Source organism: Ambystoma mexicanum, chromosome 3q (genome assembly GCF_040938575.1).
Source record: "Ambystoma mexicanum isolate Mex_15411 chromosome 3q, UKY_AmexF1_1, whole genome shotgun sequence".
Classification (NCBI taxonomy): Eukaryota; Metazoa; Chordata; class Amphibia; order Caudata; family Ambystomatidae; genus Ambystoma; species Ambystoma mexicanum.
The window spans coordinates 773,404,152-773,424,633 of record NC_090926.1 but is presented as its reverse complement, the minus strand read 5'-3'; the positions used below and the strand labels follow the sequence as shown (position 1 = coordinate 773,424,633).

Genomic DNA, 20,482 nt, shown 5'->3' with positions numbered 1-20,482 from the left:
TCCTAACGTAGGTAAACTGGCCCTCACTTTACACAATCCATACACTATAAAAGAATAATAATAAACCAACATAAGATAATAAGCAAGAATTTAACAATATCTGGATGACCTTCACCTGTCCTCGTAAAATCCCTTTCCCCAGGGTTTCAAATTCACTTCAAAATGTTCAAAGGAAAAGAAAAGTCTTGAACCAGTTCTTGTCATTTCCAAGTAAAAACAAAAGTTCATCAAACAAAAATACACTGGTAAAAATTATCCGCTTTTGGTTGAAAAGATGCCCTTCCAATGCCAGCCAAGAAAACAGCACCAATGGTAATCCTGGATATCTTCTTTTCAATATTGGTTGTCACAGTTCAAAGAATAGAATTTCTTAATTTACAACTTTACAATTAGTTAGGACCTCTGCAGTGCATTTGGTATAATTGTCAGGATTCTTCTCTTTTGGTTGCTGCTTCCCTCTTAACAACCACCCATCTATATTTCTTACTGCTAGAACAGTCACCTTTGTCCCACAGTGTGCCAGTACTCCAAACTACTTCAATGTAACATTCACTGACAGTTTTATATTTCAGAATGATTAGGCTTGGAATGATAAAACACTTCGACCTCTAAAGGTAGGCAAGGCACTCTTCCCTTCAGTGACTTCCAAAAAAGAGGGCAGCCTCTCTGCCTCTCTGTCTTTTCTGTCTGTCTGACTTCCACAACAGGTAACCTGCCTCTGCCCACAAGACGGACTTCCTCTCAGCTTCAGCAATCTTCAGCATTACATATTTCCCCAATGTTTCTTCCAAGCACCCAGTTCCCCTTCCCCAGAGTTGTTCACAGCCCTTCGGTCCCAGTAATTACCCAGAAGCCCTAGTGCCACTCTTCCAGCTTCAGGTAACAATGCCTCACTTAGACCTAAGGCCGCTGGACTGCTGAGAAATTCAAATTTTATGTGTTGGGGTTTAAACAGTACCTGCTTCACTGGAAAAAGGAATCGCCTGGCTTGGGTATACCCACTTCATAAAATAAAGAATGTCATTTGAGGATGTTACAGGTGTTTAGTCTTCAAAGTTAAACCATAATTAGGCACATGCAACCACTCTTAAGATCTATTTTGAAACTTAAAGACGTGAATGTAATTGTATTACTGTGTAAGGTTAAAGAGGCAACTTCTGACTTAATTCAGGAAACATAATTGGTCCGAGCGACCTTCCTTTATGCCTGTTTCACTAGTACCTCTTGTAAGACAGTGGGCCTCATTGAGTGTGCCTGTCCGGTAACAACGGTGGCGGTAAGTTTACCGACACCGTTGTTACCAGACCAGCACACTCCGAGTCTGCAAGTGGCTGCTGTCCTGCCCACGAGGCCTGACGTGGTGGGTGGGGGGCACCTGATTGCAGACTTACATGGAAGCACCGGTACTGATGTACACAGTGCAGGTGCTTCCATGCTCCCCATTCCCATTGAGTCCTATCGAACTCAATGGGAATGGGGATTTACCTTTTCTGGCGCCTGACATCCCGGACCGCCGATGCTTTAATGCCCCGGTAAATCTGGAAAGCCAGGCGCTGGAAAATCTTGCAAGTCCGGCGGCAGCCTGCTGGTTTTACCGGCAAGGCTGCCACCGGACTTGTAATGAGGCGCAGTATCTCTGGGTTTTCGGAATGGATTCAAACAGCGTTTCTTTTCCACAATTAAAGCCACGCGACCACTATGGTGATATGAAAAGTGTTTAACAACGAATAGAATGGTCCTTACGTTCCACGCAAACACTCAGTTTTTCAGAATATGCACGCCTGTTACATTTTCATTGTTAACAGTGTATTTAAATGTGACAAACAACTTCTAATTTCTTTGAACTCTACGCGAGTTGCTTTGGAGCTGGTTACAGTTACCGGCAAGGCTTATTAAGTGCTTCTGAGTGCCTAGCTTCAATCGCCGGCCTAAGGGACACTACAGTTGCGGGCTGCTTTGCTCTCCCGCGTTACTCGACCTCTGCTACTTCTTTGGGCCCACTTGGGACGCCCGCCCCTCTCCAGCATGGGTGCCTCTGCTCCGGCCTCCTTAATTGGGAGTCTCCTTCGCTCACAAAACCCTCAGCTTGCTTTCTGCCTCTGTCCTTGGGTTCCCGCACGATCACGGCTCTGCAATCGCAGTAACTCAGCTCACATGGGGAAAACTTAACTTCGAATGTATTGTGTTCTCCCACGTATTCCTCATTTTATGATATCTCCATGTCCAGCTTTAGGTTCTTTGGAAGTTTTTTCCAGCAAGGGGCGCCGCTCTTTGATGCCGGTCGACTCGATGTCCCACGAGAGCTTCTGTCTCGATGTCATCAATGGTATAAAGCACGTGCAGCGACCGTTGGCTTCAGTTCTGTATTTTTCATGAGAGCTATTGCTTCAGTACATCGGCGTGCTTCGGTTCCTTGACAAGAAACCTTTTGAATTTATTAAAAATGGCATTGTCATCGGCATCCTTGACTCCGAGATCGGGGTTCTAAAAATTTCACAACTGTGCAGTGAAAATGTCCCTTACGGACCCCCATCGGGTGTGTCTGTGGTGTTTTGGATCCTCTCATTTAACATCAGGGTGTGGGTCTTGCCTATCAATGACAGTGAAGCCCTGAAAGAGCTTAGAGGGAAGTTAGCTGCAAGTAGGTTACATGAATCCCCTTCGACAACTCTGTCAAAAAAGCGTTCCTCTGAGTCAAGAGGCGACTCTCCACGTCTAAAGAAAGCTAAAAGGTCCCAATCCCGCAGTGGTTCTCACCACACGTTATAATCCTCAAGACATTCATAGAAAAGCAAGAGCCATGCCCATGTCGACAAGCATGACAGAAAGAAGGCAAAGGACAAAACCTGTGTGCTCTCAAGCCCGGGTGTCCAGGAGAAAACTCCTCAGGAGCCCTCGGAGGTTCCTTCGAGTAGAGAAAAGTCTCTGTCGAAAATAAAGTCTTCGACGTCATTGATGCCGAAAGACTCAACATCATTGTCTAATAAAATCCTCGATGGCTCAACCGTTGAAGCCCTTGACATTGACAGCATTGAAGACTTCGACGCCATTGTCGACGCAAATAAAACCCACGAAGGATGTCGAGAAAACCTTCACCCCACTGCCCAGGAAAGACTCTTTTAAGTCACTTTCCTCCATTTATGAGGATGATGAGGCATCTTCGGATGAATCCTGTCCTTTTAGCTTACAGTATGGGACACAAGATGTTCCAGATCCCTTAATTTCAGAGGACTCGAATAGAAAAAAATCTTCATGAAACCCTGAAAACTGCAAGTGGGTTAGACACTTCCCCCGAAATAGAGTTTGGAAGACCAGATCCCTTAGACCATACTGATGGATCGTACAGGCAACTGATATCTAGGGTCATAGAATATCTGGGATGGAGTAGACCTGCACCACTATTTGAGCAGGACAGCCTCACAGATATTTTAGATAAAGGACCCCAGGAGGACCCTATTCCTCCTTTTCATGTAGCCCTACAAAGGCGAGTTAATGCCAATTGGGAAATGCCAGAATGAATTCCAGCAGTGAACAAAAAATGACAAGTACAAAGCGTCGAGCAGTGACCCCCTGTTATCTACCAAAACACCTTAATCCAGAACATTTGGTGGTTGAGGCCTCCACATCCAAGCAAAATGCATACCCAACAATTCCCCCAGACAAAGATGACAAATGCTATGACAATTTGGCTAAAAAGGTTTTCTCTGCAGGGAGTATGGCCCTTAAGTCAGCAAATGCCACATGTGCGCTGGCTAAATTCACTTTCACCCTATGGGAATACATAGCGATAGCGGCTGAACATATCCCCAAAGGGAAAGAAAGAGACGGTTTCCTCAACATTGTCAAGGATGGGAAAGATGCAATGTGCAAACCCCTCCAGACTGGTCTCGACTATGGCGTTATTGGGCACTGTAATGCACAGATTTCCCTATTTGAGAGTCTGGTTTCGCTCCAGATGTGCAATCTAGACTTCTTAACGTGCTCTTTGACAGGTCACATTTATTTGGCTGCAAGGCTGACGAGAGCCTGGAGAAGCTGCAGACATCCAAAGCAACAGCCAAATCCCTTGGCGCTGCAATCACAGCCACAAACTCGCCCCACTGGTACATCTTGGATGGGTAGGTCCTTTCACTGTTACTCCTTATTTGGAAGAGGGAGTGGACTGCTGAATCAGAGAAAATTCTCCTGTGGTGGACGGGGGAATAGGTGCTAAAACCACCCAGGCAGCGGCTACTTTATCATCAGCTGCTGCATCAGCTGCCTCAAAACCTCTCTGAGGCCTTAGTCCACAAAACGCTGGTGGGGGCAGACCCTCACAGCATCTAAAAGATTGGCACAGTATTACTTCAGATGCATTGGCATTGGAAACAGTTGCCCAGGGTTACTGCCTTCCCTTTTTTAAAAGTCCTCAGGATCATCCACTGTGGAACAGTTCTTTCAAAGTTCCAGATTTGCTCCTTATGCAGGAAATTTTGATCCTGCTGGAGAAAGGTGCTAAAGAACCGGTACCTGTAGCGGAGAGGAACAAGGATTGCTACTCCCCTTACTTTCTAATCCCATAGAAGGACAGAGGATTGAGACCCATCTTGGACTTAAGGGACTTGAAAAAGTTCCTCAGGAAGGACAAGTTCAAGATGGTTACCGTTTCTCAGATCCATCAGGCCCTCCATCTTCAGGACTGGCTGGTGTCATTAAAGCTTCAAGGCGCCTCACTCACTGGGTAGGGAGACAACGATCTGACAATCGGCGGTCATTGGTCTCCATCGGAGTCCAAACTACACATCAACCTTTTGGAGCTGAGGGTAATCAGACTAGCGCTGAAGTCCTTACTGCCCTCTGTACGGGGTACGAATGTCATGATAATGATAGACAACATGGTTTGCCATGTAGTACCTCAATAGGAGAGGAGGTGTAGGGTCACTACCACTGTGCAGAGAGGCAATGCAGCTCTGGTTCTGGGCGATTCAAGAATCTCCTGATCAGCAGTTCACCTAGCCGGAGAGGAGAACACAGACCCCTATGAGTGGGAACTAGCATCAGGAATTCCTTCAAGAGATCTTCAAACTTTGAGGAAAACATCAAGTGGATCTGTTTGCGACCAGTGTCAACCGGAAGTGCAAACACAAATTTCCCCGACAAGGAGCCCGCACTGGACTGGGGGTTTCCACTCCTGTACATGTTTCCTCCTGTCCTCGTCATTCCTCAAGTGATCAGGAGGTTGAGAAAGTTTGGGAAACCCATGATCGTAATTGCTCCGGATTGGGCCAGGAGGACGTGTTACCCGGACCTTCTGAACATGTCCATCTGCCTTCCAATATGTCTTCCACAAAGAGAGCACCTCCTCTAGGGAGAGGAGGGTCGGGTTCTCCATCCAGAGGTCAAGACTCAACCTTCATGCATGGTTTCTGAGAGGTTGAGATATAAAGACTGGGACCTCACAGATGACGTAATGGAGATTTTGTTTTCGGACAGAAGGCCAGCAACAAAATCCTTATACCGCTGCCGTTGGAACAAGTTCTACAGCTGGTGCAGGGATAAGAATGTGGACCCTTTAATATGCAGAACACCTATGGTGTTGTCGTTCTTGTTACACCTGGCTAATCTGGGGCTCCAGGTTGGCACAATTAAAGAGTATCTGGCAGCGCTATCTATTTTTAAGCGCTCCTCTGAAGAGGTATCTTTCTTCAAATTATCAATGGTTATACAATTTCTAAAAGGATTGACAAATGTATTTCTTCTGGTCCCTTTTCAAGTCCCGGTTCGGGAGCTCAACCTAAATTTGACATTTCTAATGTGTGCCCCATTCGAGCCTATTCATTCCTGTCCTTTAAGATTGTTAACTCTGAAGACCATCCTTTTGGTGGCTCTTACATCAGCCCGTACGGTTAGTGAACTTCAGGCCTTATCTTGCAAGCCCCCTTACACAATTCTCTTTAAGAATAGAAGCTAAACCAACATTTTCGCCAAAAATTGTGTCTGACTTTCATTTAAGTGAGAAGATTATACTACCTTCTTTTTATCGTCCACCTCATTCTGGGAAGGAAGAGGAGAGATTAGACTGGCTTGACGTACACTTAGCTTCTACATTTCCAGGATGTCTAAATTAAGACAGGATGATCAACTTTTTGTTGGTTACACAGGCCGTAGGTTGGGTATGGCGGGCACAAAACAAACCGTATCTAGGTGGATCATCTTAGGTATCTCTGAATGCTACAGATTAGCTGCAAAAGATTTTCCTGGGGGTCTCAGAGCTCATTCGACCAGGGACATGGCTACTTCCTCTGCTTTACAGAGGGGAGTTCCAATTCAGTATATTTGTGCGGTAGCTTCATGGTCCACACATTCAGCAAGCATTATAGTCTGGATGCTTCCCCTGGCCTGAAAGTTGTTTTTGGGGAGGCAGTGTTACATTCTATACACACAGACCAATAAAGAATTCCTAATTTCTTTTTAAAGATTGAAAATTCTGACTCCCTCCTTCAGAAATACAGCGCTACTCTGGGACTCTATTATACGATGAGGAATATGTGGGAGGACTCAATCCATTTGAAGAACAAGTTACTTACCCATGGTAACTTTCTTTCGATTGCATGTTCCTCCCGCGTATCGCCCCTCCCAACCTGCCTCGCAGTAGAATTTCCTTGTTATTGCAGTTTACGTTCTTTCGGGGTAAGTAGCTTTCGGGTGGAGGATAAACCAATACATGTAAAAAACTGAGCTGAAACCAACGGTCGTTGCGCACGCTCTATACCATTGATGACGTCAACATCAAGACGGAGGCCCTCGGTGGACATCGAGTCAACAGGCTGTAAAAAAATAAGCAGCTAAAGCTGGATATGGAGTTATCAAAAGATGAGGAATACATGGGAGGAACATCCAATCGAAAGAATGTTACCACAGGTACGTAACTTGTTTGTCTAGCACGTCTTCCTCTGCGCAGATTCTGCAATACAGGTTTTGACAACACACAACCTTCTCAGAACTTGCAGGTGAAATCTGCTGCCTCCACGTTCCGTCGTCCCTTTTGTGCTCCCACTTCCTTGTGAATTGCCAGCCTTGTGCTTCTCTTCTACTACTATTACTACTACTACTACTACTGCCAGCCTTCCAACCCATGGTTCAGCTCCTTCCTCCTCTCTTCTCCTGCTGCAGCCTTTTATGCCCCGCAGGTTTGACAATGGGCTTCAGGTGTGAGCCATCAGCCTCAAATGCCAGAATTCTAAAATGGCTATTAGGCTTAATTGCTGTCCATTCATTTGGTCGAAAATAAAAGATCGAATGACCATTTGGTCGAATACCAATTGGTCGGAAAAAAAAGGTTGAATTTCTTAATTTATTTATTTATATATATTTTTTTCGTTGCGGTTGGTAAAAAAAAAAAATTATAAAGAAAAAAGGAGGTTTGGGGGGCAACCCCCCCCATACATAAAAAAAAAACATTTTTTGACCATTTGGCATTCGACCAAATGGCGTTCGATCATTTGGTTTTCGACCAAATGACTGGTAACCGCTTAATTGCCTGATTGCTACATCTGCATGCATCTTCAGTCCTTTTCTTTGTATCAGTCCCACTAGATTATGGGACATGTAGTTTGTCCTATCGAAGCTAGGTTTTTCCACTTCTTTTGTTTGGCAAAAAGCCATGAAACCGGTGGGGTTAGACAGAAAACTAAAAAGGGGTACATTTGAGTTTTCATGGCCTTCCCCCCCCTGCCCCCCTTCCCCCATGTGATCCTCCTGCAGTACACCAACCCCAGGGCCACAGACTTCATGTCCGGAGTCGACCGGCGCATCGAGACATGATGAATTGACGGCCGAGTCGAGAAGCACTACGTCTCCTGTCGAAAGATTTTCCGAGCAGCTGACGCTGGAAGGGATATCTATCTGATGAGGAATCTGCAGGAGAAGAATCCATGGAAAGAACATTACCATTAAGAAATGTCTCCTTTGTACTTGATTAAAAGTTCCATCCCATGCTTTTTAGACGAGGCCCAGAGCATATGTGATTTTTCTCCTCTTTCTTTGTTAACTTGACTTCACTGAGGGATATGAATAAGGCATGTGCCCCTAAGAGGCACTAAGATCCTCAAAAGTGTGGTGCCCCAAGGCACTTTGTTTCATTATGTGCGTCTCCTCACACAGTTGGTGCTGTGGCTCACTGGGAGGTGGCAGCCTTAGAGTGATTATTGTAGTATAGCCTGATGTACCCTAAAGGTGTCCTATAGGGACTTTGAAGTGGAGAATTTACCTCTCGCATCATGATGGAGGTAAATCCAAAATTGGCATAATTTACCGTGGCAGAATTACTGCTTGCGGTAATTCCACCAAAAACCCTATGGTGTCCTAAGGACTCTGAAAACGGGGACTAAGAGCGCTGTTCCACCATTTGTAACTCTGTGGTACCCACGGGACCAAGTGGCGCTAATGGCAACTGATTTTGGCAGTAATTCAGCAAAATTACTGTCAAACCTAACCAAACTCAGACTGATGCCCAAAGTATTCTAACTGCACTTCACTTTAGGGTGATGTGCGCAATTGTAACAAGACAAGAAATTCACTAAGAGACTTGGGTCCTGATTCATGCAACGTTTTCCTATGGGATTGCGCCATTATAAAACACTTCCATGAATCAGGCCCTTAGTCTTTCAGTACTGATAGTCTTATGGACTGAGCAGTTTTCCAATAAGAATGAGCAAAAAGACAAGCAAAGTAAAGCAAAAGGGTGTGCCATAGAAGTTTCTGGGAGGAAAGCAGCAAAAGAAAATCTTTCCTAACAGATACGATCAAGATCCATGTTAGTCTAGAACTGTGCGCCTCTGTTTTCTTCCCCACACCCACCCTGGAAAGCGAAAGGACGCTCCACTCTCTGGACTTAGAGGGTCTTCAGTGCCTATACAGTAATGACTCGTGTTATTTTATGTGCTTACGTGCCCTGCATACTTAAATTCAAGACTTGTTGGATCATCTTGTGCATCAAAGAGACTTCCTCAATTTATGCTTCCAATAAGTTTGGTGTCCATGGCCTAAAGTCCATTTCCAAAGTCCAATCCTGGTCTGTGAATGGCCAACGTTGACAGGATCCACAGCTCTGAGGCGCCGGAATGGCAAAAACCAACCACCCAAACTGCGGTTTTGGGACCTGCAAGTCGGTGCTTACGCAGGGCTCTGCTTCCCCATCAGGGAAGGAGGGATAGGGTAACGTTGGTTGGATAGGATGGGGGACGTAGGGAAACCAGAAAGGGTGTTAGGGAGAGGTTATGGATGGGAATGGGGTGTTAGGGTAAGGGCTTCACCACTGCGCACGCTCCCAGCATTCTGATACTTTCATACACGTCCGTACCTCGTACCTCTGACACTACACACGCGTACTAAATCACTGTAGCAGTAATGCAAGCACAGTAACATAAATAAGAACACATTGATATAGTGTAGCGCTTAGGTTAGATGTCGCCTGCAGTGGCCCTTGTTGTCTCCTGCAATCCTGCAGTAACAGTTCAAATGCTGCAAGAGAGTGCTACAATTAGTGCACACATTTCCCACTTCTGTAACGACTATTTGTTGGATGTTTTTTCCAACTCCCATCCACTCTTCTTTGTATCTTCAGGCTCCTCTCTCTTGTTTGTCTGAAGAAAAAGGAACTAAATCAATGGGAGAACAGAGGCGAGAAATAACTGGGTGCTAGAGGAGGAGTTGAGGGCATGACCTTTTACCTCTTGTAGTAAGACTTCAGTTCTATCAGTTATTGATGGGACACACCTTGGGTGTTATGACCAATGGGTCCTAAGTTAACAATACAACTCTGATTTGTGTGAAATTTGCAAAGGGTTGTCTGTTGCATTTCGCGAGTCCTGCTTGATCGCCTCTTTTTTTGTTGTTGTTTGTTGCAGCATTGCTCTGGATCCCATGTACCCATCCCGCTGCTCTTGGGAAACATTTGGTTATGCTACAAGCAGTCACATGCCACAGCCTTCTGAAGACCTGACACCTCTCCAGCTTTCCGGCCTGTTAAATACTCTCCCATGCTCTCTGCGCTTCCGACAGGAGGAGGGCATCAGCATTATCCGCCTTATTGAGCAGGTACAGTTTTGACATTGAAGAAACCTTTAAAGACCCATCTCCATTCTTGCCTTCCTTTCCTCAGCACCATAGACTATCAACTTCTAACCATCACACCTTTTTATGTCTAACCTTGGTGTTTGTTTGCGGTATCAGGGGTAGGCCAGTCTGCATCTCCTGTCAAGTGCAGCAATATTGGATGGAGCTCATACTCTGTTATTGTCTTGGTGTGTATTTCAGTGTCTGAGCCACTCTTTGCTCTGCAGCAATGTGTGAGTGTGTATGTGTCAGTGTGTGCAGCAGTACCAGATTCAGAATCAGCCCTGTGGGCACATTCTGAGAGGCCATCCTATTATGGTGAACGGGGAAAGACACTTGTATCTAGCCAAAATCTAACTGGGTACTGTGAATGAGCAGCAAGGTTTAGACCTAATAGAGTATACAAGTATAGAAGGGTTCAGTTAAGGACACACAGAGCACACAAGTTGGGCAGAATTTATATAAATACAATTTTTTATTTAGGCCTTAGACAAGCTCTTAGCAATGAAAATCCTCAGGTAAGTATCACACTAAACTTGCCCTACCACGATATAGACATTGGTATGGGGTGCTCTGGGTACAGGGCACTAATACTGTAGCCATTACCAGCCCTGTATGGCCGTCCTAAGCGGGGGTGATTGCTATCCGCACAACGGGGTTAGGCCGGGGCAACTATTTTTTTTTTAAACTGTAGACTGTCTCCGCGCAAATCTAAATTCATGTTATAAAAAATAGATAACCGCCGCCATAGCAAATAGAAAAGGGACATATGCCCTCATTATCAGTGAACAACGTTACCGGCACCTTTTTCCGGACCGGCTCACTCCGAGGCTGCCGTTGGGGGCTTTGAACTACCGGTAGTTTCTGGCCCCTACGGTCAGATCAATCACTGAAGCACAGGCACCGTTACTGACTGTGCTGGTGCTTTAGTGTTCTCATTCCCATGGAGTCCAATTGGACTCCACAGGAATGGGAAATTACTGTTCCGCCATCGCCCGTAATATCTGGGTATTAATGGGCTATCGGGCAGTGAAAACAGTAAACCGAGCTGCTGGCGGCCTACCGGCAACCTCATAATGAGGGCCATAGTCCCTTTTATATTTCATTTGCAGTAGGCAGCAAGGAGCGCCAGGTCCGAAGCACAAAGCACTGGTCCATCAGGTTAGTGGGGAAGGAGGAGGACTGCTGGAAGGGTTTTGGATGTCTTGGAAGGGTGGGGGAAGACGTTGGTGTGTGAGAGGCTCTCCGTTGCCACCCCACAATCAAGATGGCGGAACCCAGGAAATAGCCTTGGGTAGCTGAAAAACACCAGCGGTACGCTGCATGTTCTCTCCCGCTTCTCCAACTGCCCGATTGGTTGAGTGCCCTTTCCTGGTGCAAATTATCCTTTGAGCACTTTTAAAACAATCAACCACTGACAGTAAATAGATAGGAAGAGGCGGGGAATGATAATATAACACCTCTACCTAAGCAGGAATAATGCTCGCCCTCCTGTGTGTACTGAGGTCAATAACCTAGCTGGAAGCCAGCCTCACCACTGCCCCTGAAACTATACTGCCAGGAAAGGGAAGAGAAGAATATACCTACCCAATGGACTAACAACAGTAAATGGATAGAAAGGAGCTGGTGAATGATAATATAACAGCACTATCGAACTAGTGGATAATGGTCGCCCAACCGGGAGTACTAAGCCCAATATATTTGCTAGAAACCAGCAACGGTATCGCCACAGAAACTAGACAGACAGTAAACCAAGAGAAAGAATATTCCGACCTAGTCTGACAACCTGATACATAAACAAAACTAGAAGGATTATGAGACATACAACCCACTAACCAAAACCTCAAATTTCTGCATACCTAATTCACACAAAACCCACACAACCACCTCTCTCACAGCAAACCGCACGGACTTCACCACACCGTAAAAATAAACAATCGGGGAGATCCAAGATGGCTGCCGGGGCAGAGAGACGTGCTTGAGTCTCGCTCCTGACGGGCCGCACCGAAGCACCTCACTTAGCACCAGATCCGAGGGTAAATAGCACCCCCCAACGGCTGCCGACCCTCCCCGGGACTCACCGCTGCTATGGGAATGAGAATCGCCGCGGGGGAGAGCGCGAGCAGAGGCATCGCTGCATCGGAGTGCCACCCCTCCCCCACCGAGGACGCAGCGTACCCTGAGCGACCGTTGAAAGGAGAGGCCGGGACAGGGACCTGTCTGCGGACGACAAGCCGGGGTATACAGGCACAGCGACACATACACACCAGGCGGAGGGGACCCACCGGCAAGGGATACGCCCAGAGCGAGGCACGGGGGGCCGCGGGTGCACCACATCGGATCCACCACTCCCCCCTCCTAGCAAAGCACACTATGCGCCAGGGAACGGAACAACGACGGGAGCGCAGGATCCGGGGGCCGCCCCCCGGCGACCCGACACCGCAACGTCTCCTGGGAACACTACGTCTGGCAAGAGGAGCTCCCGCAAGAACTCCGGAGCTGTGGCTGGGCTTTAGCATGAGAGGAATAGAACGAAGGAAGCGTACGGCCCAAGGACCCGAGGAGTCTGAGTGATGGGCCGGACTGCACTACAGGTGAGAGGGCCCCCCCTACCCCACCTACACAGAGGCTCCCCCACAAGGCCAACCAAGCCACTCTGCATCCAGGGGGCAAATCCCCATACACTTCTATCTTTGTACTTTGGACAGAGTTAACGGGAAGAGACAGGCAAAGAGTCAAGGACTCTACCCCCAGCCCCTCTAACAGCACTGGGGGCAACTAGGCAAGAGGTACCCGGAGACTGAAGGGTGAATAAGCGCCTCTGAAGAGAGGAGGCAATATAACTCGGGGCACACTAAAAGAGAGGAGGCAATATAACTCGGGGCACACTAAAAGAGAGGAGGCAATATAACTCGGGGCACACTATCAACCAAGCTCACCCCGCCAAATCAAGAACGGCTACGCAGTAGCGCCCAAGACACAAAGTAGCAGCCAAGGAACAAATAAACCCAGTGAGTACTTCACACTGCAAGGGCAATGTCCAAGGCAAAGGGGAAAGGGGTGTGACGCAACCAAACCAGCAGTCGGCTAGACAAGATTCAAGCATACTCCAAATGTGGGGGTCCGATACCCCTATAACCACCAGTGGAAGGTTGCAGGATGAACCACCATTGGACTCCATCCCCCCCAACGTAAGTAACCAACCCTCGTCAAGGGACGACATGCACGCCTGGTTCGTAGAGCTGCAAATCAAACTTATGTCGACGGTTCAAGACCAATTCGCCACGATGAGGAACGACATGAAACGGGCAGTTCACGACCTAAGGCAAGATGTAGCCAAACTGGAAGAAAGGACGGACACTCTGGAGAAAATTGTGCAAAACGTGGACGAAGAGACACAACAAAATAGCGAAACCCAAGAACACCTAGTGCGATTAACCCACAACTTAGAAATCCAATGTGAGGACCTAGTAAATAGGTCCCGCAGATCTAACATCCGCATTAAAAACATGCCTGAGACCCTGCTGGACAAATATCTTAAGAAAGCGGTACAGGAAGTGTACAGGGACCTAAATGAAGCACAGGAAGCGGACATCATAGGGATCGACAGAATACACAGAGTGGGCCCGAAAAGAACGGGCGCCCCTGGGGAAAGACCTAGGGACGTACTGGCAGCCCTCACATCGTACCCACAGAAAGAACATATACTGAGGAGGGCGAGGCTGGCAGACCATATAAGGATGAATGGGGCAGACATACAGCTTTACCAGGACTTGGCATCTGTGACGTTACTAAAGAGGAGGGAAATGGCACCACTAATAAAAGAGCTGATAGCAAAAGAAATAAGGTACAAATGGACATTCCCTTTTGGCCTGCTATTCGAGTGGGAAGGGAAACAAAGGAGAGTGACAACTTGGGAAGAAGGGCTCCATATATTGGACATACAAGCAGAGGAGGAAGGTGACGGGGGCATCAAAGCAAAAAGGGAACTGCAAAAAAGGCCGAGAGGTTCGGAGGTGGTTCGGCAGAAAAAGAAATCAAATGGTGGGGGAACTCCAAACCAGCAGCAGTGGAGTAGAGGAACACCCATACAGGACGATGACAGGGGGCACCCCCCAGACTACGGAACTTGCAGAGGCACTCTACGAAGGAACTCGGAACAAGAAATTCCCAGCGGCCCGGCTAGGGATCAGGTACGAACACGCAGAAAGTCTGAGGAATATGCAGGTTTTAGGACTCCCCGCAAAGTTTAACCCGAGTCCACAGAGGGCAGGGAGCGATAGGCGCAACGCCCTAGCATCCATAGGTACCCGGGCCCTCCTCAGGATCAAAGTTGGTTGTTCGTTTATAATGGGGGGGAGTTGAGAAGTTGGGGCGTGGGGGCGGGAGGGCTCCTGATCACGGTCAACTGCAATGGGGAAAATCAGAATATTAACGTTAAACGTTAGGGGCCTGAACTCCCCAGTGAAGAGGAAGAAAATAGAGAATATGCTTAAAAGGGAGAAGGCAGACACCCTACTACTCCAGGAACCACATATAAGAGCACAAGACCGAAGGAAGGTCTATCTCAGAGGGTACAATGTACTGGCACAATTGAACGCTACAGAAAAGAGAGCGGGGGTTCTAATAGCCACACTGGGGGGAAGGGACACAACACTAATTGATAAGCAGACAGACAGGGAGGGGAGGGTTTGTTCGCCAATGTATTGTTAGAAGGCTCTAGGCTCACTCTGGCATCAATATACGCGCCAAACACGGGCCAAGACGGATTCATGCGGGATACGATGGAGAAATTGGAGGGGTTTGCGAAGGGAGAGATAATACTGGGGGGCGACCTCAACATGGCATGGCAGCCGCAACTAAATAGGAACGCGGGGGGATCACAGAACCATGGGGCCCCATCCAGGCATCTCAAGCAAAGAATGGACCAAATGGCATTGTGTGATGCATGGAGGGAACTGAAGGGCCAAAACAAAGGCTACACATACTATTTGCATGTCCACAACACGATGTCGCGAATAGATTTCTTCTGGGTGTCGGTGGGGATGTTGGGCAAAGTGCAAGGGATGGAACTTGGCCCAATCTCAATCTCCGACCATGCCCCACTCTGGCTGGGAAGGGTGGGGGGCTCTGGCGATGGAGACTCCCACAGGATCTGCTCTCAGACCCGGTGACTAGAGAAGCAATCAGCGACAAAGTAGCAGAATATTTCGAGCAAAATGACAGGGGGAGGTCCCATTGGGTAAGGTTTGGGAAGCGTTCAAAGCAGTTACCCGGGGACACATGATAGCTCTGATAGCCACCAAGGACAAACAAAAGCACGGGTGGGAAAGAGAACTAGAAAAAAAACTCACTGATATAGGAGAGGAGCTACCAATACACCCTACCAAAAGCCTTAAGAAAGCACTGAGACACACGCAAGGGCAACTGGAAATGCTTCGCAATAAAAAGGCAGAGACATCCCTCCTCTATCTCAAGCAGAGATACTTTATCAAAGCAAACAAGGCAGACAGATTCCTAGCGAGACAACTCTCCGCAAAACAAAAATCATTAACCTTTCTAAACATTAAAGACGCACAAGGCGAGTCTCATACATGCACAAAGGACATTGGAGAGGTATTCAAGTCGTTCTATCAAAAACTATATGCGACTGAGCACCCAGACGAGGGCAATCAAAACAGATTCCTGAAGTCTCTCCCCATCCCAAAGATATCGGAAGAACAGAAAATAGCTTTAGAAACCCAAATCACAGAGGAAGAGGTGGTGAAAGCAATAGCGGACTCCCTTATAACAAGGCACCAGGCCCAGATGGCTTCACGGCCCCCTTCTATAAAATATAGGCAGATATCCTCACCCCATTCCTCACAAAACTACTAAACACTTTCTTTGAAAGCGGAAATGTAACCCCATCCATGAATGAGGCTAAGGTCCTGGTGTTCCACAAACCAGGCAAAGATCCCTCCCTCCCTGGTTCTTACCACCCAATTGCATTGATAAACTTAGATTCAAAAATGTACAGAAAGATCCTAGCAGCCAGGCTTTCCCCGCTATTGTCCTCCCTAATAAACCCAGATCAATCAGGCTTTATCCCAGGCAGGCAAACCCATGACAACCTAAGAAGAGTGATACACTTAATAGAAAAAGTAAGCATTACACATACGCCAGCCATACTACTCTCACTCGACGCCGAAAAGGCTTTTGACTGGGTGGAATGGTCCATTCTTTTCAAAACGCTAGAGCATATGGGTTTTGGAGAACAATACATAAAAATGGTCAAAGCCAACTATATCTCCCCATCAATAAGAATAGCGATCAACGGAGAAGTCTCAGACAGGGTGGAGATTACCAGGAGAACAAAGCAAGGATGCCCATTATCTCCCCTCCTATATGCGATATTCCTGGAGCCGTTGCTAATTAGGATTAGGGAAACTACCCAGATAAAAAGGATTGAGATGGCAGGTAGACAACATAAGGTAATAGCATATGCAGACGATATGCTACTAGCCCTGGAGGATCATGGGGAGTCTCTGCCACGTACGATGCAGGAACTGGGGGCATTTGGGGAGATTTCAGGCCTGAAAATCAATAGGAACAAATCCGAAATACTATTATTGGCAGCAGACAAAGAGGCACAGGAAAGGGCGGTGGGAGCATAAGGTCTAAAAATTGCAAAAGAAGGTACCTGGGCATCACACTCACGCATAGGGTGGACTCCCTGTACAAAGGCAATTACCCTGGAGGGCTCTAGAGGGCCATCCAAGATGGCCGCTTAAGTCTCAGCTCCCGTGTAGCCCCGCATCAATCCTGCCTGATCCTGCGGTTCCTGGCTCTGCTGTGCCCCGGAACCCCTGTTCCTGAAGTGCTAGCCTCCTTAACAACACTCTCATGAAATCCGGAGGAAAATCGGCGCTCCCTGCCCGAAAATCGGCCCAAGCGGCCCGACCGCCGAACTGCGCAGGGCCGGCCCACTCGACTCCACACTCCCAGGGCCGGCCAGTCTAACTACATCGAGCACCTCCCGCGCTGTCTACGGAGAGTGTGCCCAGAGAAAGGGAGAAGATCAGCAGCGGGCCGAAGAACGCCCCCCCTGCCGGTGACGAACCATCGGGTGAGCCTGACCTTCCTCTCTCCCCCACGTGCAGCGGAGACAACAGTCGGTGGATTAGACTGCTTCATCGTCCGCCCCCATCGGCTCCGGCACCCGGCTTCCCAGCTGTGGGCCGTGGAGCGTAGCCTCACCCCCCCCTGCTGAAGAAGGCGGTGAAGAACCAGAGGGAGCAGCAGCGACACGAGGAGTCGGCGCATGGCGGCGCCCCCCCAGCAGCCTCTACATCTGAGCCCGGCCTCCTCCACCGAGCCCGTCCGGCTATCGGAGCCCGATCAAGAGAAGCATTGGAAGTGTGTGCCCAGTGCGAATCGAACACAGTTGGCGGCGTCCCAAGGCTGCCGGGAGGTAAGGAAGGGTGGAGAAACTGCGACTCTCCCCAGGAGCTACCCGGAGGGGTGGGAACCCGCTCCCCCAGCTAAACTTTCACAACAGTCCCCGCCAGTCAAGGATTGTCGACACACCCGTACGCTCGGAGCCTTTGAGGTACCCTGTACTACTACACAGGGGTAAGGGCATTAGACTATCCCCCCTCCTCCTCCTGCGCTAGATTTACCCAACGTTAAACATCCCGGTCATCTATCAAAGGCACCCCATGACTGTCGGCTCCCCATTCTAAGAAGCCCATGGGCGGGCATCCCTCGTCACACATCAGTCCTGCAACGAAACTATTCGTGGAATCTGCGCCACCGGAGGAGGGCTCCATATACGATGAGAACCGACCCCCCCCCCCACCACCTCTCTCCTGTATTGCCGCTAATTCTCCTTTTACGCTCAACCTCGCCCAAAGGTAGTCCCCAAGAGAGGTGAAAGGACACAGCAAGACCTCCCGCATCCCAAATTTAAGCTGCTTCGATCCCGCAGCCGTGATGGGGAAATACGATAAATCACAGAGGAAGCTGAACTTCGAAAGTGGCACGACCCCTAGGGCTCTACCCCCCCAAGAAGACCAAGCTTCTTCGTCTGTTTGCCCCCAACAGGAAGCAATCGAGAAGAACCCCTTTGAAATAAAAGAAATCCTTTTGGACCTGAAAGCTGGCATCGGCAGTTTGAGTAACAAAATGGACGGCCTAGCGTCCAAGGTCGATCTCCTACAACATCGCATGGATTCCCATGCGGAACGCATGAACGAGATGGAGCAAAGGGTGTCGGATCTCGATGATAGCTCGGCAACCCTAACCAACAGAGTCTCTCAGCTGGAAACACAGATGAAACTAACCACTGCCAAGTGTGAGAACCTAGAGGGTCGATCGAGGCGGAACAACCTGCGGATAGTCGGAGTGAGAGAGCAGCAAACGCAGGAGAAAATGGAAGACTTTGTGGAATCTCTATGCACCAATCTATTTGGCCGGGAGGCCTTGTCCCAACTATGTGTTATTGAGAGAGCCCACAGGATTCCCGCGACGAGACCAGCACCAGGCGCTCCTCCCAGGCCAATAATTGCGAGGGTGTTGAATTACAGGGATCGTGATGCCCTGCTCCGTCTCGCCAGGGAAAAGGGCGAGTTATGCTACGACGGGGACACAATCCACCTCTATCCCGACTTTTCCCCCGCAGTACAGTTACAAAGGAAAACATTTGCTAGTGTCAAACAGAGACTCCGTAACAACCAACTGCCGTATTCAATGCTCTATCCAGCACGCTTGAGAATCCATCACGGGGGGAAGGTCCAGTTGTTCCAAACCCCGGACGAAGCAAATCTGTTCCTCGATCGCCTAGGTCTCCCAGATCAGAACCAGGCTCGCCCTAGACCTCAAAGAGACAGGAACCCCAGGAATCCTCCTTAAAAGGCACTTCAAAGCTACGCACAAAATGCGGCACAGCAGCGCAGAGTAAACCAGTTCATTTACAGCAGTACGAGTCGGGGCAAGGCCACTTGGGAGGCCCCAGGTGCCCCCAGCACAGCTACTGTTCAGTTACTGTTTGCCTACGTTGAGTCGGTACATTCGGTGTGTGATTTAACGCCTCGGCATGGTGACTCCATGGGCCTTTTTGGTTTTGGGTTGGGTAATGCAGAAACTCCCGGCGGGTCAGTTTGAGGTTGCCCGCCCAGGGGAGAGTTACGTCTCGGGCCTGTTGAGGTTAGCCCGCTGTTCGAGCCCCTCGATGTTAAGGAGAAAGTTGAGCGCCACCGGATCACGTCTGTCCGGCTCCTCGCCGGCTCCCTGCCCGCTGCCGAACCCGTCGCCGCACCGAGGCCCACAGCCCGGAAGCAAGGACCCCAACGAAAGCTCAAATACCGCCAGACCTCCGCAACCCATGAAACCAGAAACACGGCTCGATATAAAATCTAAGTCGCCCCATTCAATGTTCTAACATGGAATATAAGAGGCGGCAACATTCCGGCTAAATCCAGAACAATTCTGCAATACCTAAGGCGCCATGAAGTGGACTTAGCATTGATTCAAGAGACTCATTTTGCTCAAGGGAAGGACCACCAGTGGGCCAAAAGCTGGGGCTGCCACAGATACTTTTCATCTTACTCCACATACTCGAGAGGAGTCGCTATCCTTATACACAGGCGGCTCCGCTTCCGGCTACTACACACGGCAAAAGACAACAAAGGCAGAGCACTATTGGTGAGCGGCATTATCGCAGGTCAGAAAGTGACATTTGTTAATTCGTATGCACCGAATATAGATGGCCCGACAACTTTGGCTGGGTGCTAACACAGCTCTCGTCGCTCAACCCGGCAACAATCGTCTGGGGCGGAGACATGAACACGGCGATAGATCCTGTAAGAGACAGATCGACGACCAATCAACATCCACCCTCCAAGGCCAGTCTCCAGATAAAAGAAATTTGTAGAGCATTTGACTTACAAGACTCGTGGAGAGTCTCCAATGGGGAACAGCACGAATACACCTTTCACTCGACAGTCCACAATACAAGCTCCAGGATTGACTACTTCTTCACCTCAACAAACACTCCCCTATCATGCGGCCGGTGCTCCATCCACCCGAGAACACTCTCAGACCACTCACCAATTCTTCTTAAGCTCAAACCTGCCAACCCCGCTCCACCGCTACAGCGTTGGCGCTTTAAGCAGGGATCACTAAGGGACGAGGTCTTTGCTTCCGAGCTAAGAGAGGAGATCGACGTGTTCCTGGAGGCCAACATGGGGTCGGTCCCCTCAGCAGGCACAATCTGGGAATCCTTAAAATGCTTCATCAGAGGAGTCTGCCTCGCCAAAGAAAATGGCATTCTCAAACTTATTAGAAGCGAGTTTACAACCAGCGAAAAAAAATGGAAGCAACTCGAGATCCAGAATCCGAACAAAAC

General features: G+C 48.6%; 1 protein-coding gene across 5 annotated transcripts in view; it reads left to right on the top strand.

The window, feature by feature from the left end:
* The window catches only part of TMEM94 (transmembrane protein 94), a 2,019,771-nt gene that overhangs the window by 1,415,939 nt on the left and 583,350 nt on the right, over positions 1–20,482 (top strand). For all 5 annotated transcript variants that reach the window (XM_069654803.1, XM_069654805.1, XM_069654804.1 and 2 more), the window contains one exon: positions 9,888–10,077. In XM_069654803.1, coding sequence (XP_069510904.1) covers positions 9,888–10,077 — 190 coding nt within the window. The remainder of the gene's footprint in view (positions 1–9,887; positions 10,078–20,482) is intronic.